Raw genomic sequence first — 17,481 nt, forward strand, 5'->3', positions numbered from 1 at the left:
CGACTTACGTCAGTGAGCTGCGAGGGTGAGAGGTGGTCTCCTCCCGAGGCCAGAGCGATAGATTGAGGCTTTTGGACCGCCTCCGGCCCGAGATCCTCCTCTCCGCTCACTACCGTCGCAAGCATCACTGACTCCGCCTCAGACCATTTTTTGAGGAGGTTGAGGTGATAGATTTGACGTGCCCCGTCCCTATCTGACCGCACGACCTAATAGTTGAGCTCGCCAACTCGCCGTGTGACCTCAAAGGGCCCTTGCCACTTCGCGAGTAATTTAGAACTCGACGTAGGGAGTAATACAAGGACTTTATCTCCCGGTGAAAATTGACGCAGTCTAGTGCCTCTGTTGTAGAGCTGTCGTTGTCTGTCCTGAGCCTGCAACAAATTCTCCATTGACAGCCGCCCCAAAGTGTGGAGTTTTGTTCTCAGGTCCAGGACATACTGAATTTCATTTTTACTCGCCGAAGGTCCGTCCTCCCAAGCCTCCCTAAGGACATCCAGCACCCCCCGAGGCTGGCGTCCATAGAGAAGCTCGAAGGGGGAAAACCCCGTGGAGGCTTGCGGGACCTCGCGAACAGCGAACAACAGAGGCTCTAGCCACCTATCCCAATTTTTGGCGTCCTCGTGAACGAACTTACGAATCATGGATTTCAATGTGCGATTAAATCGTTCCACCAGACCATCTGTTTGTGGGTGATAGACGCTGGTGCGAACCGATTTAATGCCCAATAATTCATACAGTTCGCGAATCGTTCGTGACATGAACGCCGTGCCCTGATCGGTGAGAATCTCTTTCGGGATTCCCACCCGGGAGATTAAGGAAAACAGTGCGCTCGCGACACTTTTCGCCGAAATAGTGCGGAGCGGAACTGCCTCCGGGTATCGTGTTGCATAGTCCACCAGAACCAATGCAAAGCGATGCCCACGTGCTGACCGTTCCAATGGCCCGATGAGGTCCATGCCAATTCGTTCGAAGGGGACCTGCATCAACGGGAGCGGGCACAATGGTGCTTTTGGGGTGGCCGGTGGATTCACCAACTGACATTCACGACAAGACGCACACCACCTGCGTACATTCTCGTGGATGCCCGGCCAGAAAAATCGGGCCATTAGACGGTTAAGTGTCGCCGCTGTTCCTAAATGCCCGGCCATAGGATTCGCGTGAGCCGCCTGGAAAAGCATTTCCCGACGGCTTTTAGGCACTAACAACTGGGTTGTATCTTGTTTTGTCTGAGCGTCTTGGGTCACTCGATACAACCTATCTTTTAAAACAGAAAAATAAGGATAAGAGAGCGGCTGGTCAGGATGGAGGAGATGGCCGTCGATGGAACGGACCTGAGTAAACGCATGTTTAAGCGTCTCATCCTGGGACTGCTCCAGGGGAAAATCATCGCGGTCTGTGAGGCTGGGTAGCTCGAGACCGCTCTGTTCCCCTGGAAGAGCACCCAGAGGTCCCGAATCCACCTCTCCCACCTGAGCAACCGTCTCTTTCCTTTTTTTACACTTTCCCCAAGAGGCATCCACACACAAGTGCCCCAATAGTTTATTAAATCCTGGCCAATTAGTACCCAAAATTAGTGGATGCCGGAGGTGCGGGTTAACTGCAACCTCAACACTATGCGTTTTACCCCGAAATTGAATATCCACGGGCAACAACGGATAGTCCACCACTTCCCCGTGCACACACCGTACCTTAACCACGCGGCCGTTAACCAACGCCTTAGGTTGAATCAAGCTTTGATGGATGGAGGTCTGGTTACACCCTGAATCCACCAGAGCTTGATAAGTACCCCCCTTGATACTCACGGGTATCTGGTACAGGCCAGCTTGATCGGGGGCAGCTTGCGGCGCGTCGGGGACCCGGATCAATGTCCCCACCTCCATCACCGGACACCGATCGATAAAATGTCCGGGATCCCCACAACGCCAACAAGCCGGCCCAGACTTCCCCGCCACTCTAGTGGCTGGCAGCGGTTCCCCAAATTGGCGCGGAGAGAGCGCCGACGCGGACGTGGTGGGGAACGGGTCGCTGGTGGCTCCCCCTCCTCTAGCTGATGGTCGTGGTACTGCCGGAACCTCCGCGGGCAGCCCTGTCCTCCACCTCGGTGCTGGCCTGGGCGGAAACCCGCTGCGCGACCTGGGAAGAGGGACAGGCTTGGAGAGAAGAGGGGGGGAAGGAGAAGAGAGAGAGAGAGAGAGAGAAGCCGAAGGAAGGGGCTCGCCGACCCCGTGGCACGCCACCATGTGGTCCTCCGCCAACTGGATGGCCTGGGACAGCGACGTCGGGCGGTGGCACTGGACCCACTGCGCGGTCTTCTGGGGAAGCCGCGCGACGAACTGCTCCAGCACCACACGGTCGATGATTCCCTCGACGTCGCCTCCGCCGGCCATCAGCCACTTGCGGCACGAGTCCCGGAGCTGGTGCGCGAAGGTGAAGGGTCGGCCGGACTCGCCGAGGGTCAGGCTTCGGAAGCGCTGCCGCTGTTGCTCTGGGCTCCGGCCGACCCGCTGCAGGATGGCGCGCTTCAGGTCTTCGTAGTCCAGGAGATTCTGGACTGGCAGTTGGTGTGCGGCTACCTGCGCTTCTCCTGACAACAGCGGCAGGAGCCGCATTGGCCAGTCCGTCCGGGGCCACCCCCGGGACTCGGCGGACCTCTCGAAGAGGTCGATGAACGCCTCCGGATCATCCTCGGGGCCCATCTTCGAGAGGTGGATGGTGGCGGCCGAGTCGGTTGTAGACGGGGGGGTGGCCGGAATCTCCCGGACCATCCAGCTCCGGAACAGCTCGCGGTCTTCATGCTGGGCACGAATGAGGGCCTCAAAACGTTTGTCCTGCTCGGCCCTCACGGCCAGCAGATCTTCGTGGGTCTGTTGGTGAAGACCAGCGAGCGATGACACCAGGTCCGCAAGCGGCGTCTTTGGCGGGGTCTGCATGGCGGCGGCTCTCTTCTTCCTTCCCGGGTTTCGGCACCAGTGTGAAGCGGTTCGGAATACTCTTGGTCAGGAAGGAAGAAGGCGGGGTCGGCGTGACTGGGACTTGCAACTTTATTAAACAGTCTTTCTCATAAACAAACATAAATCACGCACGAGGGCGCCTCAATCATCAATGGTTCACTCTTCTCTCTTTTAGTTGATCTCTCTTGTACAGCACAGTCACTCAGGTCTTGTTTGGCAGCTCACGTGGCAAGTCCCAGTCGGTCTCTCTCTCTCCACTCTCTCCCAGCAGCCGCTTATATGCGGTCTCTCCACGCCAATTACTGCAATCAGAGACAGGTGTTCGTCATTTGCACTTGACCTACTTACCGACCGCTCGGCTCCGCCCTCTCTCTCCCGCTACAGACCTCGCGGGACCACGCCCACCCCGCCACAATCATGCTCAATACAAGCTTTATTTAACTGGAGTGAATGAGACGAGTGAGTGAGAGGAGGCGGGTGTGTGTGTTACTTCGCCGTCCGAGAGAAGAGAGCGAGAACGCAACAAAACTGACCGGTTCGGAATTGGAAAGACGTGAGACCTGAGCCACACACATTTGAATGTGGAAAACTATGATTATTTATTTTTTATATTTCCATATGTTATGTTGTGATACCTATACTACTCAGGTGTCATTCTAATTGAATGTTATGTCATGTGCTTGCTCAGTGTGTATTATTGAGCTGTGAATCAGCATGCAGCAGGTCACCCATTACATGTGATATTTTACACAATTCAGACTTCCAGCTGTTACTGTTGACCAAATTACATTGTTGGAAACACCTGAGATGAAAGAGTAACAAAATATTCTACTCGAGTAAAAGTACTATTACTTCAATGAAATTTTACTTAAGTACAAGACTCTTTTTTTTTTTTTAACAGCGGGGGTGGGAGACTCTCCCGTGTAGGGTTGTAATAGAATGAGATTTTCACAATATGAAAACATGAGTTTCACAGCATCATGGTATTAAACAATTATTGAATAAATAACCATAATTTAATTATACATATATTTATATTCATTATTATTAATATATATATATTTTTTTATGATTGAACAAATGCTTTATTATAACAAACTTGAAACTTGTTTTGTTTATTAAAATTTCAATAAAACATGTCTAATCAACTAAATTCAATAAATTATTATGAATTAGATTAACAACTTATTTTTATCATTAATTTATTAAAATATTTAAGAATAATAGTCCTATGAAATTTTTCTTTTTATGATTTAATACAAATATATTACCAAAACGGTGGTAATCAAATAAAATGTAACAAACTTTTATCCTTTTATGTTTTGTCAAAGGGCTGCAAAACAGAGATTTACTAAATTAAACCATGGATTAAAAAATATATTCTTAAATAATGTTTAAGTATTATTATCATTGTTATTATTATTTTTACAAGTACATTCTATTGTTGGCCTACAATAGTAATATATTTCTGTCACAATTTCTTCTAGTTAAACCAAATGTTTATTTCGACAGGTTTTATTGAAGACCTGTTTCATATTGTATTTGACAGTGGTTTTTATTAAAAAAAAAATTATGAAAATGATCGTTAGGGGGATCTCCCAGATCAGTTCTGGAAATATTCATGTGTTCATGTCCAAATATTGTTTGTGAGACGTTAAAAACACCATGAGCATCACGTGTACTTGAGTATGTAGTAGACGAAACGGCGCTGCTCATTCACAGAGACAGAACAAGCAAAAATCATATATTTATATAGCAGTCTTTTGCGCTTTAGTATTCACAGACCCTGTCGCGATTTGATTTATTGTACAGCTCTACTTTCAATGTATTCATTCATCCATCAGTTTGCGTGTTTTACGTGACATCTGCGTTATACTGTAAATTCAATTGTCATCACTGAATTCCGGGATTCCCTCTGGATCACAGAAAACATTCGGCCTTAAGTTATAAACATACCTTTATCTGCACAAAAGGATGGTGTTCCCGAACATGTTCTATGTGTTTCCTCATTTGCATCAACATTTTTTTTGCCAATTTGATATCCACCAGAACAACACCAGATCCACCACGCTATTATTTTTCAATATCCAAAGTATTACAATACTAGCCTGGGGTTCACAACGGCTTTCAGCTGGGTCTGCATCACTGACGTCTGTCTGGTCCTTTTCTATCCTTTTGTGATTTTTAGTCGTCCTTCAATTCAATGCAGTAGTTTGCGGAGCGCAATTTTACCCCCTTTCGTATTATTTATTTATTTTTACACAGTAACGGATGTGGTTTAAAATGAAGCGAAGTACAATACTTCAAACGAAACATACAGATTTTTAAAGCTACTTAAAAAAGTAGAAGTACACAGAAAAACTACTCCATTACAGTAACGCGAGTAAATGTAGTTACTTTCCACCTCTGGGAAACATGACTCGCATTATATGCAAAGAACTTTTGCCGAAGCATTTTGTCTCATGATTCAGTGCCAGTAAAAGCCCTTCTACAGATTAAGCGTCTGTGCTTTTTGAACAAACATTCTCTTCATTTGTGTCATTGTGAGCTGGTTTTGATCTTTATGTCCTCAGACTGTTCTTCAGTGCTTTGCTGCAATCAGATTTTCTTTGTGCCATTATTGAAAAGGCCCTTTACGTAATATTGTATCTTCAGTGAAAGGATATCTCATGTTTGTGTATTTTAGATGTTGGATATTTTCGAGTGGTTTGGGTTATTTAGTAGGTGCTGTTCCAGTGTTCAGTTAGTACACAATGTGTATATCCTCCGAATCAGATGACTGACTTCCCCTTTTCAAAATACCCAGAGCTCTCTTATGTAGACTAGAGAGTCATTACCCTGATCTGTTGATAGATTGTTTTTTTTACAGCGTGATCATTTCATAACTGCCATCTGCTCTTTAAATGCCATCGATAGATCCCCCTGTACTGCCGATTTGGTATCTCCTGGTATGACAGTGGTCACCCCCCCCATGATTTAGCCACGTGGTAGAGCTGGTGACAGGGAGGATCAGCTGTGCCAGTCCCTGCAGGCTGCTTGGCTCTCTGGTGCACAGGTCTCCTGGCAGTGCCAGCAAAGAGCGTGAATCGGCACTTGCTCCCACAGCGTCCTCTGCCTTCTCTCTTTTTCATAGTCGACACGGCACAAATTACTAACGGTTGTTTTCTCAGCAATCTCTGGATCGAAATAACGCCTGCAACAACGAGGGATGCTTGCAGAGCACCGGGAGAACAGTAGGTATGGGGAAAAAAACATGTTTGATCAGTGTGTCTCTATGGTGACAAGGCGTTTGTTTACAGTTTGGAGCCTTGTGTCATGGATTTGTTTGCTGCGATGGTGGTCTTGAAATGGCTTCTTACTATCTGCTGAGGTTTCTGGCAGCACTTTGCTTCGAGAATCACACATTTTTGGATGCCATGTGAGATTCTTCTATGTCGTAGTTTTTATATAATTAAAGGAAGGCTGTTTTAGGTAGAACAGATGAGTAGGCAAATGACAGATGGCACAGCTAGTGAAATGACGGTGCCGTTTCTCCTGGAGGAATGATGGAGTGGAGCAACAAGAGGTTGTTGAGAGTTTTTTCAGATGTAAGAAAAGGTTCAATTCTAATTTGAAGTAATAAGCAGCTTGCATCAGGCACTGTGGGCGTAAATGATCTCTTCACTGCTTCATCCTGGCAGTCATCCTTTTATGGGAATTGTGATTTTTGAAGACTTCAAGCACCTGGTTTCTGGCTGCTCATTGCAAATCAAGTCAAGACACGTTTGAAACCAAGGGCTTCATTAGACTCTGACTCATTCAACACTGTGATTTACACAGAAAGGGCTCTTGACTTCAAGAGATAGATGTTGATTTGAGTGTGGGGTAACCAGTCACAGTGGTTTGGACCATATCACTCCAGCTTGTTACTGTTTACAGTTATTACGAAACCAGTTTATGTCATCCTCCTCAGAGTTACGGTGATTTACTGACTTTTGAGAAGATTTCAGCTAAATGGGAATTAAAGGTTTTTGCTGGACAAAAAGTTCTAATATCTTTGTTCAGGTATAAAGATGACCTTAAGGATTCAGTCTAGATCAGTAGTATGTTGTAAATCATCGGGTTGGAGTTTGAATGCCAAATTACTGCTACCTTGCCTGCATGATCTTATCTGTGGTGAAATGAATTTCACTGGAGACTCTTACTATACTCCATTTAGAAGCAATAATAACATTGTAACTCAGCTAACTTTTTGGCTTTTGTTCTGGTTTTGTTGAGTGTTGCGTCTCTTATTGTACTGATATTCGCCTTGTATCGAGCACTGCATGCTATAACCTGTGTTGGCGCTTCTTGTTGGCTTTTGAGGGTTATAAGTGCTTGACTTGTATTGCGTAAGTATAATTAAACTAAATATTCGAGGTTGCTTTGGTTGCTTCCAAGCACGTAAAAATGATAAATGTGGTAATTAGTTGTTAGTAGTAAATCTATTATGAAGTGACAATTCCAACAACCTTGTAATAGTACACTAATGTTGAAAAGTTTGATTAGTTAATTGTTAATTTTTTTTGTGAAATAAATACTTTTTTTCAGAATGTATGCATTAAACTAATTTATAATGTTACAAAATATTTTATTGAACTTTCTCTTGATCAAAGAATCCTGAAAAAAATGTGTCATAGTTTCCATAAAAATATTAATATTAATAAGAAGAAATTTTTCTTGACAACCAAATCAGATCATATTAGTATGATTTCTGAAGGATCATCTGATACTGAAGACTGGCGTAATGATGCTGAAAATTCAGCTTTGCCATCACATAAATAAATTATATTTTAAAATATATTAAAAAATAGAAAAGTTATTTTACATTTGTAATAATATTTCACAATATTACAGTTTTTACTACAGTTTATTACAGTTTTAAATGCAGCCTTGGTGAGCATAAATCATTAAAATCATACCAACTCCAAACGTTTGAATTGTAGTGTCTATAAATGAGACAGTGTGGCTAACTTTTTTTTTTAAACAAGCTTGTGCAATTTTCTTTTTTTAAATTTTATTTATTTAATTAATTACACAATGTGGCGATCGCAAATAATCGCACGTCAAAATTAGCTAAGAAATTACCCCCGAAAGATCATTTAAAGTCTTTATTGTGTTATATGAGAAAAGCATCAAATAGACATGACAAAATGTAGCCTTAGATAATTTTTTTATTATTATTATTTGATTCACCGTAGAATTTATTACACATAAACTTTAAGCCTTCAACAGCCATGAGGGTGAGTAAATGATAACAGAATTTTCATTTTTGGGCAAACTATCCCTTTAATAGTTTTTTTTACATATAATTTTTGTATGAAGTGATAAAACTGCCAGTAGGAATTGCCTCCATACCCTTAAATAGGCCATTATTTGAGGGGACAGATTCGCTCATAAGGTGGATTCATTCAGAAACACCGCTGTGTGTTGCTTGAAGACGCACAACAGTTTTGCTCTGACTTTATAGGTAAAATTTTCATTGGCAAAATTGAACAAAAGCGGACAATATTGTGTCTAAAATATAACACAATATTTACTTCTTATTTATTGAACTACTGCATAAAATCAATATCACATTTGCAAAACATTACTTGTGTGATATTGCTCTCATTACTTACAGTGTGCTGTACGTTTTTGACTACTAAAGCATAAAAATGGCATATGTTTGCAGATATTTCAGAAACATGCTGAGTTCACATACTCGTTTATCTGAAAAACAGCCAGTTATACTTTGAAATCTGTGTTCCGCGGATGAACGGAAGCACATTAAAACGTGGATGAATGAACTCCTCAACCTACACTGTGTAAGTCTCCTGGCCTTCTATTGTCAATTGCGCTTGTTCCTGTTGGGGTGTCCTCAAACTGGCAACTCGCGTGAGCTTTGAATCTGAGGAGGAGAGGGCTGGGCAAACAATGTTTTGAATTTAGACTGCAGTACCCATTTCAACCACTAGCTGTCATTCTTACATACAGCATCTTTAACTATCATGATATAAATGAGACAAACTCATGCATTTTGTCATACATTTAAAGCTTGAATGTTAGAGGCTAGGGCTGCACGATTAATTGAAATCGAACTGCAATCGTGATTTGGCTTATGTGCGATTATGAAAGCGCAAAGGCTGCGATTTTAATTAAATAAATAAATGCCCAGCGTGTCAGTGAAGAGCGGCCCTGTGATCAGGAGTAAACGCTGCTCCATCTGAAAGCACTGCGAGTTTGAGCAACATGTGTCAAACATCTTCACAAACTAGTAATGCGAAGCGTTCATAAACCTGTTGTCTAACCAAATACAACGTTTAACAACATGTTTTAACTCACTTCATATAGTCAGTCGAGCTGATGTGGCTTCTTATCACAGAATCTCAATCAGCACTGCATACTTTTATTATTATGAAAATACCCGAGAAGGCTTGAAGAACTCAAATAAACCATATCTTGTCACAGAAGCATTATCTTCATGTTTAATCAGTCAAAGCGTTTCTATCTTCGTTTTATTCAGCATACAGCTCAAGCTTCACATTAGGGATTTCCCATAGGGATTTCCCGAAAACAAACGATTACTTCTCTGGCGCAAATGTGGCGTTTCTGCTCGAGTGCGCCCTCTGGCCTACAGTATGAATATAACTTTGGGTAGAAAATAAGAAAAATAAAACTTCTCTCTAAATAAATGTATATGACAATCCATATGTTTTTCTTCAATGTACAGGAGTTTTAATCCCCGCAGTGAAGAGGCTCATTTTTCATATTAAAGACATAGGGCCCTATTTTAACGATCTGAAACGCAAGTGTCAGAGCGCGAACCGCAAGTAACTTTGTGGGCGGGTCTCGGCGCTGTTGCTATTTTCCCGGCGGGATAAATGGCTCTTGCGCCCGGCGCAAATCTAAAATGGGTTGGTCTGAAGTAGCTTCATTATTCATAGGTGTGGTTTGGGCGTAACGTGAATAAACCAATCCGAGCGTCATCCAACATTCCCTTTAAAAGCAGGTGCGCAAGTTCCATTATGGATTGCTATTATTATGGCGTATTTACCAGGCGCACGCCAGGAGCGGTTCACAGCCGACGAGACTGATGTTCTTGTAAGAGCAGTGAAAGACAGAGAAGTGAAGTTGTAATGTTGTACATTATGGTAAAGGTGATTTCACAGTCTTTTTTTTTTCAGTCTTTCAGTTTTTTCAGTTTTTCAGTCGATTTTTTTTCCTGGTTCTTGACGGACAAACCAATTTGTCAGATGTCCTTATATACATATATGTCTTGCCACTATTGGGCAAACAGGTCTTATCCTTAATTATTACAATTAGCCTGAATCATTTGTAAGCTAGATTTATGCCTATTTTTTCACATCTTCGTGGCACACCACAATGATTTCCGTCATCTCGTGTTAATATTTTTTTAGTGTAACAATTTATGATTTGCAAAAATAACTGTTGCATCTGTGTTACATGAGCAAAGTGTATGCGCGTTGTGCACGCTAATCATTATGGTCAAGCATGCGCCCTTAAAATAGCATAATGAACAACGCGCCACTGACTTTAGACTAGGTTTTTTCTGGTCAGTGGCGCAATTGTTTAATGGAACAGCAAAATAGCACCAGGGATTGTTTGCGCCGGAACACGCCTCCTTTTTTGCGCTGAACCGACCAGGGAGCGCAAGTGCATTCACTAGTTTAGCGACGTGCTTCTGTGGAGGGAAAAGCGCGCTTTGCGCGGGTGCAAAATAGGAATGACACATGCGTCGGTGTACAAAGTCAATTGCGCTGGGTGCAAGATAGGGCCCATAGACTTTAAGAAATTGATATCACAGATAAAAAGCACAGATTTGAATAATAATAATAATAGTTATTTTTTTTTTCAATAAATCCTTAGACCTTTCTAATGATTTTGTCATAGGCTGTCTGCATGCTAACAGGTAAACCATAATTTTTAGTTTTCTGTAAAATATAAATATTATTATTATTATACTGTTATATTTATTCTTAAATGCTCTATTTAAATTTTTTAATAATGAATGTTGTTGTAATAGTAAAATTTCTTATTTTTATTTAGCAATAATAATAATCATAATTATTATTATTAGTCACATTAATATATAAACACAAAATGTTATATACACACTTTTCATTTGTAAAAATGTATAAAAAATAATAATCACATTTTAAATCTCAATTTTAACCAGAATAATCGCAATTAGATATTTTCCCCAAATCGTGCAGCCCTATTAGAGGCATATAACTGCATTCTATAGGCTACATCACAAAGTGAGTTAGTGCCCTGCTTCATGTTTGTCACCAATCAACTTTATGGAATGTAAGATGAACTACGTAGGTTTGGGGCGTAGGTATTGGCCCGGTGCGTTAAATGCATTAATTATTTTAACACATTTCCCCCCATAACTAATTAATTAAATTAATGTGTTATTAATTTAATAATTTATATATGATATCCATAGACAGTCGTTGTTTAAATGAACAATTAATTAATCAATTAATCATTAACCCGAATTATTTCGACGTGGGGGGCACTACCAAGTTATTATGTTATTTAACCACCACTTGCTTAACCAACACAAAATAGGTGTCATTTTAAAGCTTTGAAGCTTGGCCTTACAGTGGGGAATATGACCAACACTTAACAAGGGCTTTTAAATTTGATGACATATTAGAAGACATATTATCTATTTTCATAGCATAAAAAACTGCTTTACATGGAAATGTCATCTGTAAAATCATAGTAGCCTACATAACTGATGAACTTATATGTTCTCATATATATTGTTGAAAAGGTCTTAAAGGATAGTTCACCCAAAATGTTTTCCAACGTCATTTGAAAGTTCAACCAATAAAAACTAGATATTGGGTCTAGTGGTTGAATATAGTGGTACTAGGGATGAAGTGTAGAGACCAATTGGACACTGTATTACAGCTGGGACGTGCTTGGATTGATTTGATCGCTCAGATTGACGGGTCGGATTTACCATGCGCCAAAGAATCTGAAACAGCGCACAGCTGAAACAGCACTGGAAGATCATCACTCATCAACCTGAATCTTATTACTTGTTTATTTTTTATTGTGGTGTTTACACAAGTAAGTAGTTCTTATGTTCAGTACAATCAATTGTTAGGAGGATTTAATGGACCCTTGATTTAATTATGTTTGGAAATGAACGGCTAGCCTAACTTTTCCATGACTTGAAGACATTTATACACTATCCCTATCATACCAGCCAGACATGATGCAAGTGCTTTTTACTAGTTTCAGCCCGACGCATTTATCATTTTCATGTCCAGCGCCACGTTGTTTTAATTGCAAATGCACTCATGGCCTTCTGTTGGCCCGTTGGCGTGCTGGTCTGAAAATGAGGTGTGTTCAGGAGCATTGTTGGTGCGTTGCTATTTTGAGGCAACTGAAAACAAAGCATTTTTTTTTATTAAAGGGTGCGTTAGTAATATGCGCCTATAGGTGGGTGCACAACGTGTGTACACTCCAAGCAGCAACCTCCCCCAGTTTCACTTGAAGCCAGTACGGAAGTGACTTAAACTGCACTCAACAGACAGGCTCCAGAAGGGAGCAGAATCTCATTGAGCCCCATGTTAAAATGCCCAACTTTACAGCAGAAAAAAACCTGTTTACAGCCTGGTACAAATTGTGGTTTTGGGCTATATATCTAATTTCGCCCTTCATGACAACTGTGAGGGGGGTGATTTTTTTTAACTCATTCGTTTACGTAATATAAAGCCTTAAAGTTCTGCATAATTAAGGGCGTGGCCACTTTGAGTGACAGGTGGATTGCCGTTTGTCTGCTGTCTGTTAGTCATCGTAACCTCAGCTCCAGCCACGTTTATTATTCTCGTTTATTATCTCCTCCACAAGTTTATTGACATTTTATTCCAGTGGGTTGGGAATCCAATGGGTTGTTTCGCATCGAGACAGCTGACATTGTCACCTGTTGTTGACTTGTAGCCTCTAGTCAGTGGGAAATGTTCCATCTCACTTCTGCATTTCCATCACCCATAACAGTGGCTGAGATGTGGGGGTTTTGTGTTTACGTCACTCAATATTCCCAAGAGTCTTTGAAAGGCTTTGAGGAGGCTGAAGCGGTGCCTTTTTTTTCTTCTCTCCGAACAGTCCTTTGGAGCTTTCTCAGACAGTCATTGGAGCTGGCAGCCCTCTAAGAAATGCCATGAAAGACTTAAAGCATAAAAGGCTTAGCCACATTTTACTGAAGATTTCATGTCCCAGCAACCTTACTCCCCACCGATTTACATCAAATCTGTCTCTGTGTGTCCCAAGGCAGGATTATTCATTGAGGAAGGACATATAGACTAAGGTGAATTAAATAGACTTTGAAACACCTGTTAATGTAATTATGATTCAAGTTACACTTTGTCATAACCACTGTCTAAACACAAAAGCTTTGATTAGGTTCAAACACAAAAACAGCGTTTATCAGAGTTTATCCATGATAAATAAAATGAAATGCATGCCAATAAAATGAAGGGCTAAGTGCCTACCTTAGTCTATTTTTTTATTTTTATTTAATATATTTAGCATATTTTCTCCCTATTTTTGTTGTTGCATAAAAGAGGGAAATATAATAAACTCAGGAAAAAAATGACCTTCACAAAAGTTCACTTAGCCTTTCAGGGCTTCCGTTCTGATATCAGCCACTCAAGCACAAAATTACTGTTTCTCTCATCTCTTGATTTCAATGTTCAAACGCTATTATTGTGAAACAGTTTTTATATTTGCTATAATTTGCCACACATGCTCCCTTGCAACTGGCGTTTTCATGAATGAGAATGATTACCGGTACTCAATTTTTGCAAGCATTCAAGGCTTAATACAATAATTATTGTTATTTTGAAATGTCTTTTCCCCCATGCATTTATGGCTCTGATTATTCCCATGTTTCGGTTATAATATGACTGATTAGAATTTTTGGGGAGATGTGTTCCCCCAATGTCCTGGATAGGATGATGGGGGTGCTTGACTGCTGCCATAGATAAGAAAACGACATTAACACTCACATGACCTGATGTTGATGTTGTCTTTACCAGTTGGAGGCTAAAGCATTTCTATGTCAATTTCAAGAGCGTTACTGTTATGTCCAGTTGATTTGTGTTTATTATGTTGGATTAAGAAATAATTAATGGTGCCTTGAGTGCTCCGCATTCTTGATGATAATCATAATGGTGACTGACATCTGAGAAACTAATAAATAAGCTCTGAATGTTTAATGACTAGGAAAAGGAGCTGCTCTTGGTGTGTAAACACCGTTGTACTTTCTTACTCAGCAGAAATTATACCACTTGAGGTGTTTCTCATGCGATTGGTTCTGTACCTGAAATTAAGAATGATTGGGTTGCAAAACCACAGTTGACTGTTGGCCACATGAGAAAAATGCTAAGCAAATTTTGCTGTGCACAGGCCACGTGGCTTTTTAAAAAAATTACATTTATCTCATCTCAATGTAATCTCATTATATGTATTTGTGCTTATACAATGGGGTAATTTTGTTGTTTATGATTTTACACCAGGTGTGCCGCACAAGAAAAGTGAAGCCAAAAGGTTTTGATCGCCCCCAGTTGGCTGGCTGCAGTATAGCTCATAAACCCCGCCCTAATCAAATGGCATGCGAGACAAACTAAACTTTGTTGCACGTCAAATACATTTTTCCCAAAGATGGTTTCTGTCATTATAGGTTGCTTTTTTATCACGCTGATGTAAATCCAAGTTAGGGCTGCACAATTAATCAAATTTGTAATCAGGATTACAATTACGGATGCCACAATTATGTAATCGTTCAAAGGCGCAATTACAAAAACATTATAATACCATGCATATTTTTACTTTAGTTTGGTTTCTTTAAATAAAACAAAAAAATGTATATTTGACATTTGAGGCATAATGCTATTGAAAAGCAATAAAAAAAATTCAGGAATAATGTTTTAAGCTTGTTTATTTTGATAAAACAATATGGCATGCAATCGCTTCAAACAATGGCATAAAGCTATTAAAATCATTCAATGTAAATTGTGATAACTTAATTGCGATTATTAATTATGATTTTTTTTTTTTAAGTAAAAAAAAAAAAGTTTTTTTACAAATTACAAGCAGAAGCACATATAAATACAATAAAATAAAAATACAAATGAAATAAATATTGCTTTAAGGTTTTCATGTAGGTCTGACCGTAATCAGATGCAGGAATATTACAGAAATGGAAAAAAATCAAATGTTTCATTGTATAAATGAAATGGATTAATTATCCTCGCTATCTTTTGTTCCTTGATTAACATTTAATGACACAAACAGCAGCAGGTGTATTAGGGCTGCTGTCACTTTAAGAGCTAATGCACTGATCCAATATATGAATGCTTTAAAATCATTGGAAGTTTAAATTAGTGTTAGACCGGCCGGCCGATATATCTGGTCGGTATATGCACTTTTTACGTGTATCGGCATCGGCCGATACAAGGCTGCTGCGTTCGCCGATATTTTTCCCCCGGCATTATTTACAGACAGGCAGCTCTGTGCTCCTGGAGACGCTGCAGTTTATGCACGGTCCCTCCCCCCACTTGCAGTGCTGGGATCTTCTCTTCAAGACAACGATAAGTTTTAAATTTTCAAAGCATCTTTTAACTGTTTGACTTAGTTGAAATATTGCCATAAACTTTGAAAGTGGAAACGCGTTGCTCTATATGTGCTTGCAACTATAGCTAAGCAAGTGTGTGCGTCAAATGCTGAATGCCTCGTCTATAAAACTGCTTGCCATTTTATTTAGGGAGCTGCAAATAGCTCAGTTGTAGGCTATCCGTATGCGTACTGTAGCTGTTACGAACACTGGTCATAGGATTAAGTAATGCCAACGTTGTTCCGTGGTATTTGTGGGACCACCTGGCTGAGGTTTAGACGCGTGTGGTGTGTGTGTGGGTCTCTCCAGTGTTTCCCACACATAGACTAAGTCGCGGTGGTGCGCCACAGAATCAACACCGGCCGTCACGTACTGCGTTTTTTGGTAAAAGGTCGGAAGAACGAAGTTTCACATGGAGCATTGGGAGATTTTTTTTTAATTTTTCAAATTTTTTAATTGATTTGTCGTGCATATGATTACCTTTAGTAATGATGCAGCACTGGCCTGATTGGGCAAGTGACAATTCTGTCCCAAAATGCAGCTCGCTTGTACAGACGATGTGGTGATGTGAAGCCATGAATCACTCTGTTTGTGAAATTGTCTCTCAGAAAGTTTTCAAATGACTGATTTGCTCTTATAATCTGTGATTATGTGGATTAATTTGCTCATTCAACCATCGAGTTTATTGAATAAACGTTTTCACGAATTTCCCGCCTTATAAGCACGAAACCTGTGGGATTGAGTAAAATGATGTACAATACCTGCAATCCCGTGCCAAATTTTGAGCCCTGGGCCACGTGTGGCATTTTAGCAACTTTATAATTTTTCAAGTCTGGTCTGCTTGGATGAATGGACAGTTTTGGATCATTAAAACCATTTTACTGAATCACAAGGCCATATAATCTTTCTTGTGCTCCGAGCAGATAGTTTAGAATAATAACCATTTGTTACATGGAATAATATCCAAAAATTCAGGAACCTGGATACGGTGCAGATATTTTTAGTTAGATAGAAGCAGTCACCGTTGCTCTTCATCGTCTCATGTTTCCTGCCTTCAAGTGTTGCTGACTTTCTCAGTGGCTGTAGATGTCTGCGGTCTGTTCCTGTCTAAGAATCTGCTTCAACTCACAGATGTTGGGCTTTTTGCTGAGGGTGAGGGCATTGCTGAAGCATTCATTTTTTATAACAGCGCTGCCGGCTCAAGCAAATGTCTGTCAGATGTGTGTCCTATTCAATCCATGTGTTCGCCGGCTTCAGCAGATAATGTAAAGTTCTGGTGTGGCTACTTTGTTTCCCCCAAATTTTGTAACCGTTACGCAGTTGGATCTGATTCATGACCTCACTGTGTGGAGCACAACAAGGCATAGGAAAACTACTGTTTGTTAACATGGTTTCCTCAGTAAGCTATGCTTGTTTACAGGAAATAAAATAAATAAATGATGACAATAATAATTATTCCTAAATGAAATCATTTGGTGCAATTTTTCCGAAGTATACCAGTAGCCCTGGGGACTCCTGTCATGACCTATTTGTAGCAAAAAAAGTGATGCATGTCTGTGTGGATAGCTTTTCCTGCACATTCATCCAAACGCTTTCACATCTTGTCTAGATGGAGAACTCAAGCTCATTCAAGTCAAATGTGAAGTTTGCAGCTATTTTGGGCGTGTACAGCCAGTTTTATTTAGATTGTATTTTCCCACTTAAGGCAACCTCAATTGCCTATACAAATGCATTTCTTACAGCTTTGGAAATTATTTGCAAATTTGATACTATTTATAATAGATATGGTTCAATAATAATTATCATTAATAAAAACACGAGATGGGAATGCTTTAGCCTGACGTTGTCATACTCAATTCTAGTCAGAATATGAGT

The 17,481-nt window shown here is 40.7% G+C and overlaps 1 protein-coding gene across 1 annotated transcript in view; it reads left to right on the forward strand.

The window, feature by feature from the left end:
• The first annotated feature begins 6,061 nt into the window (after nt 1-6,061).
• Nucleotides 6,062-17,481, forward strand: part of wdfy3 (WD repeat and FYVE domain containing 3) — an 89,283-nt gene continuing 77,863 nt past the window's right edge. Inside the window, 1 exon segment of the mRNA XM_079815135.1 lies at nt 6,062-6,188. Within this exon segment, the coding sequence (XP_079671261.1) occupies nt 6,160-6,188 (29 nt within the window). The 5' untranslated portion in view covers nt 6,062-6,159.

Source organism: Gobio gobio (genome assembly GCF_949357685.1).
Source record: "Gobio gobio genome assembly, chromosome: 4".
NCBI classification, from domain to species: domain Eukaryota; kingdom Metazoa; phylum Chordata; class Actinopteri; order Cypriniformes; family Gobionidae; genus Gobio; species Gobio gobio.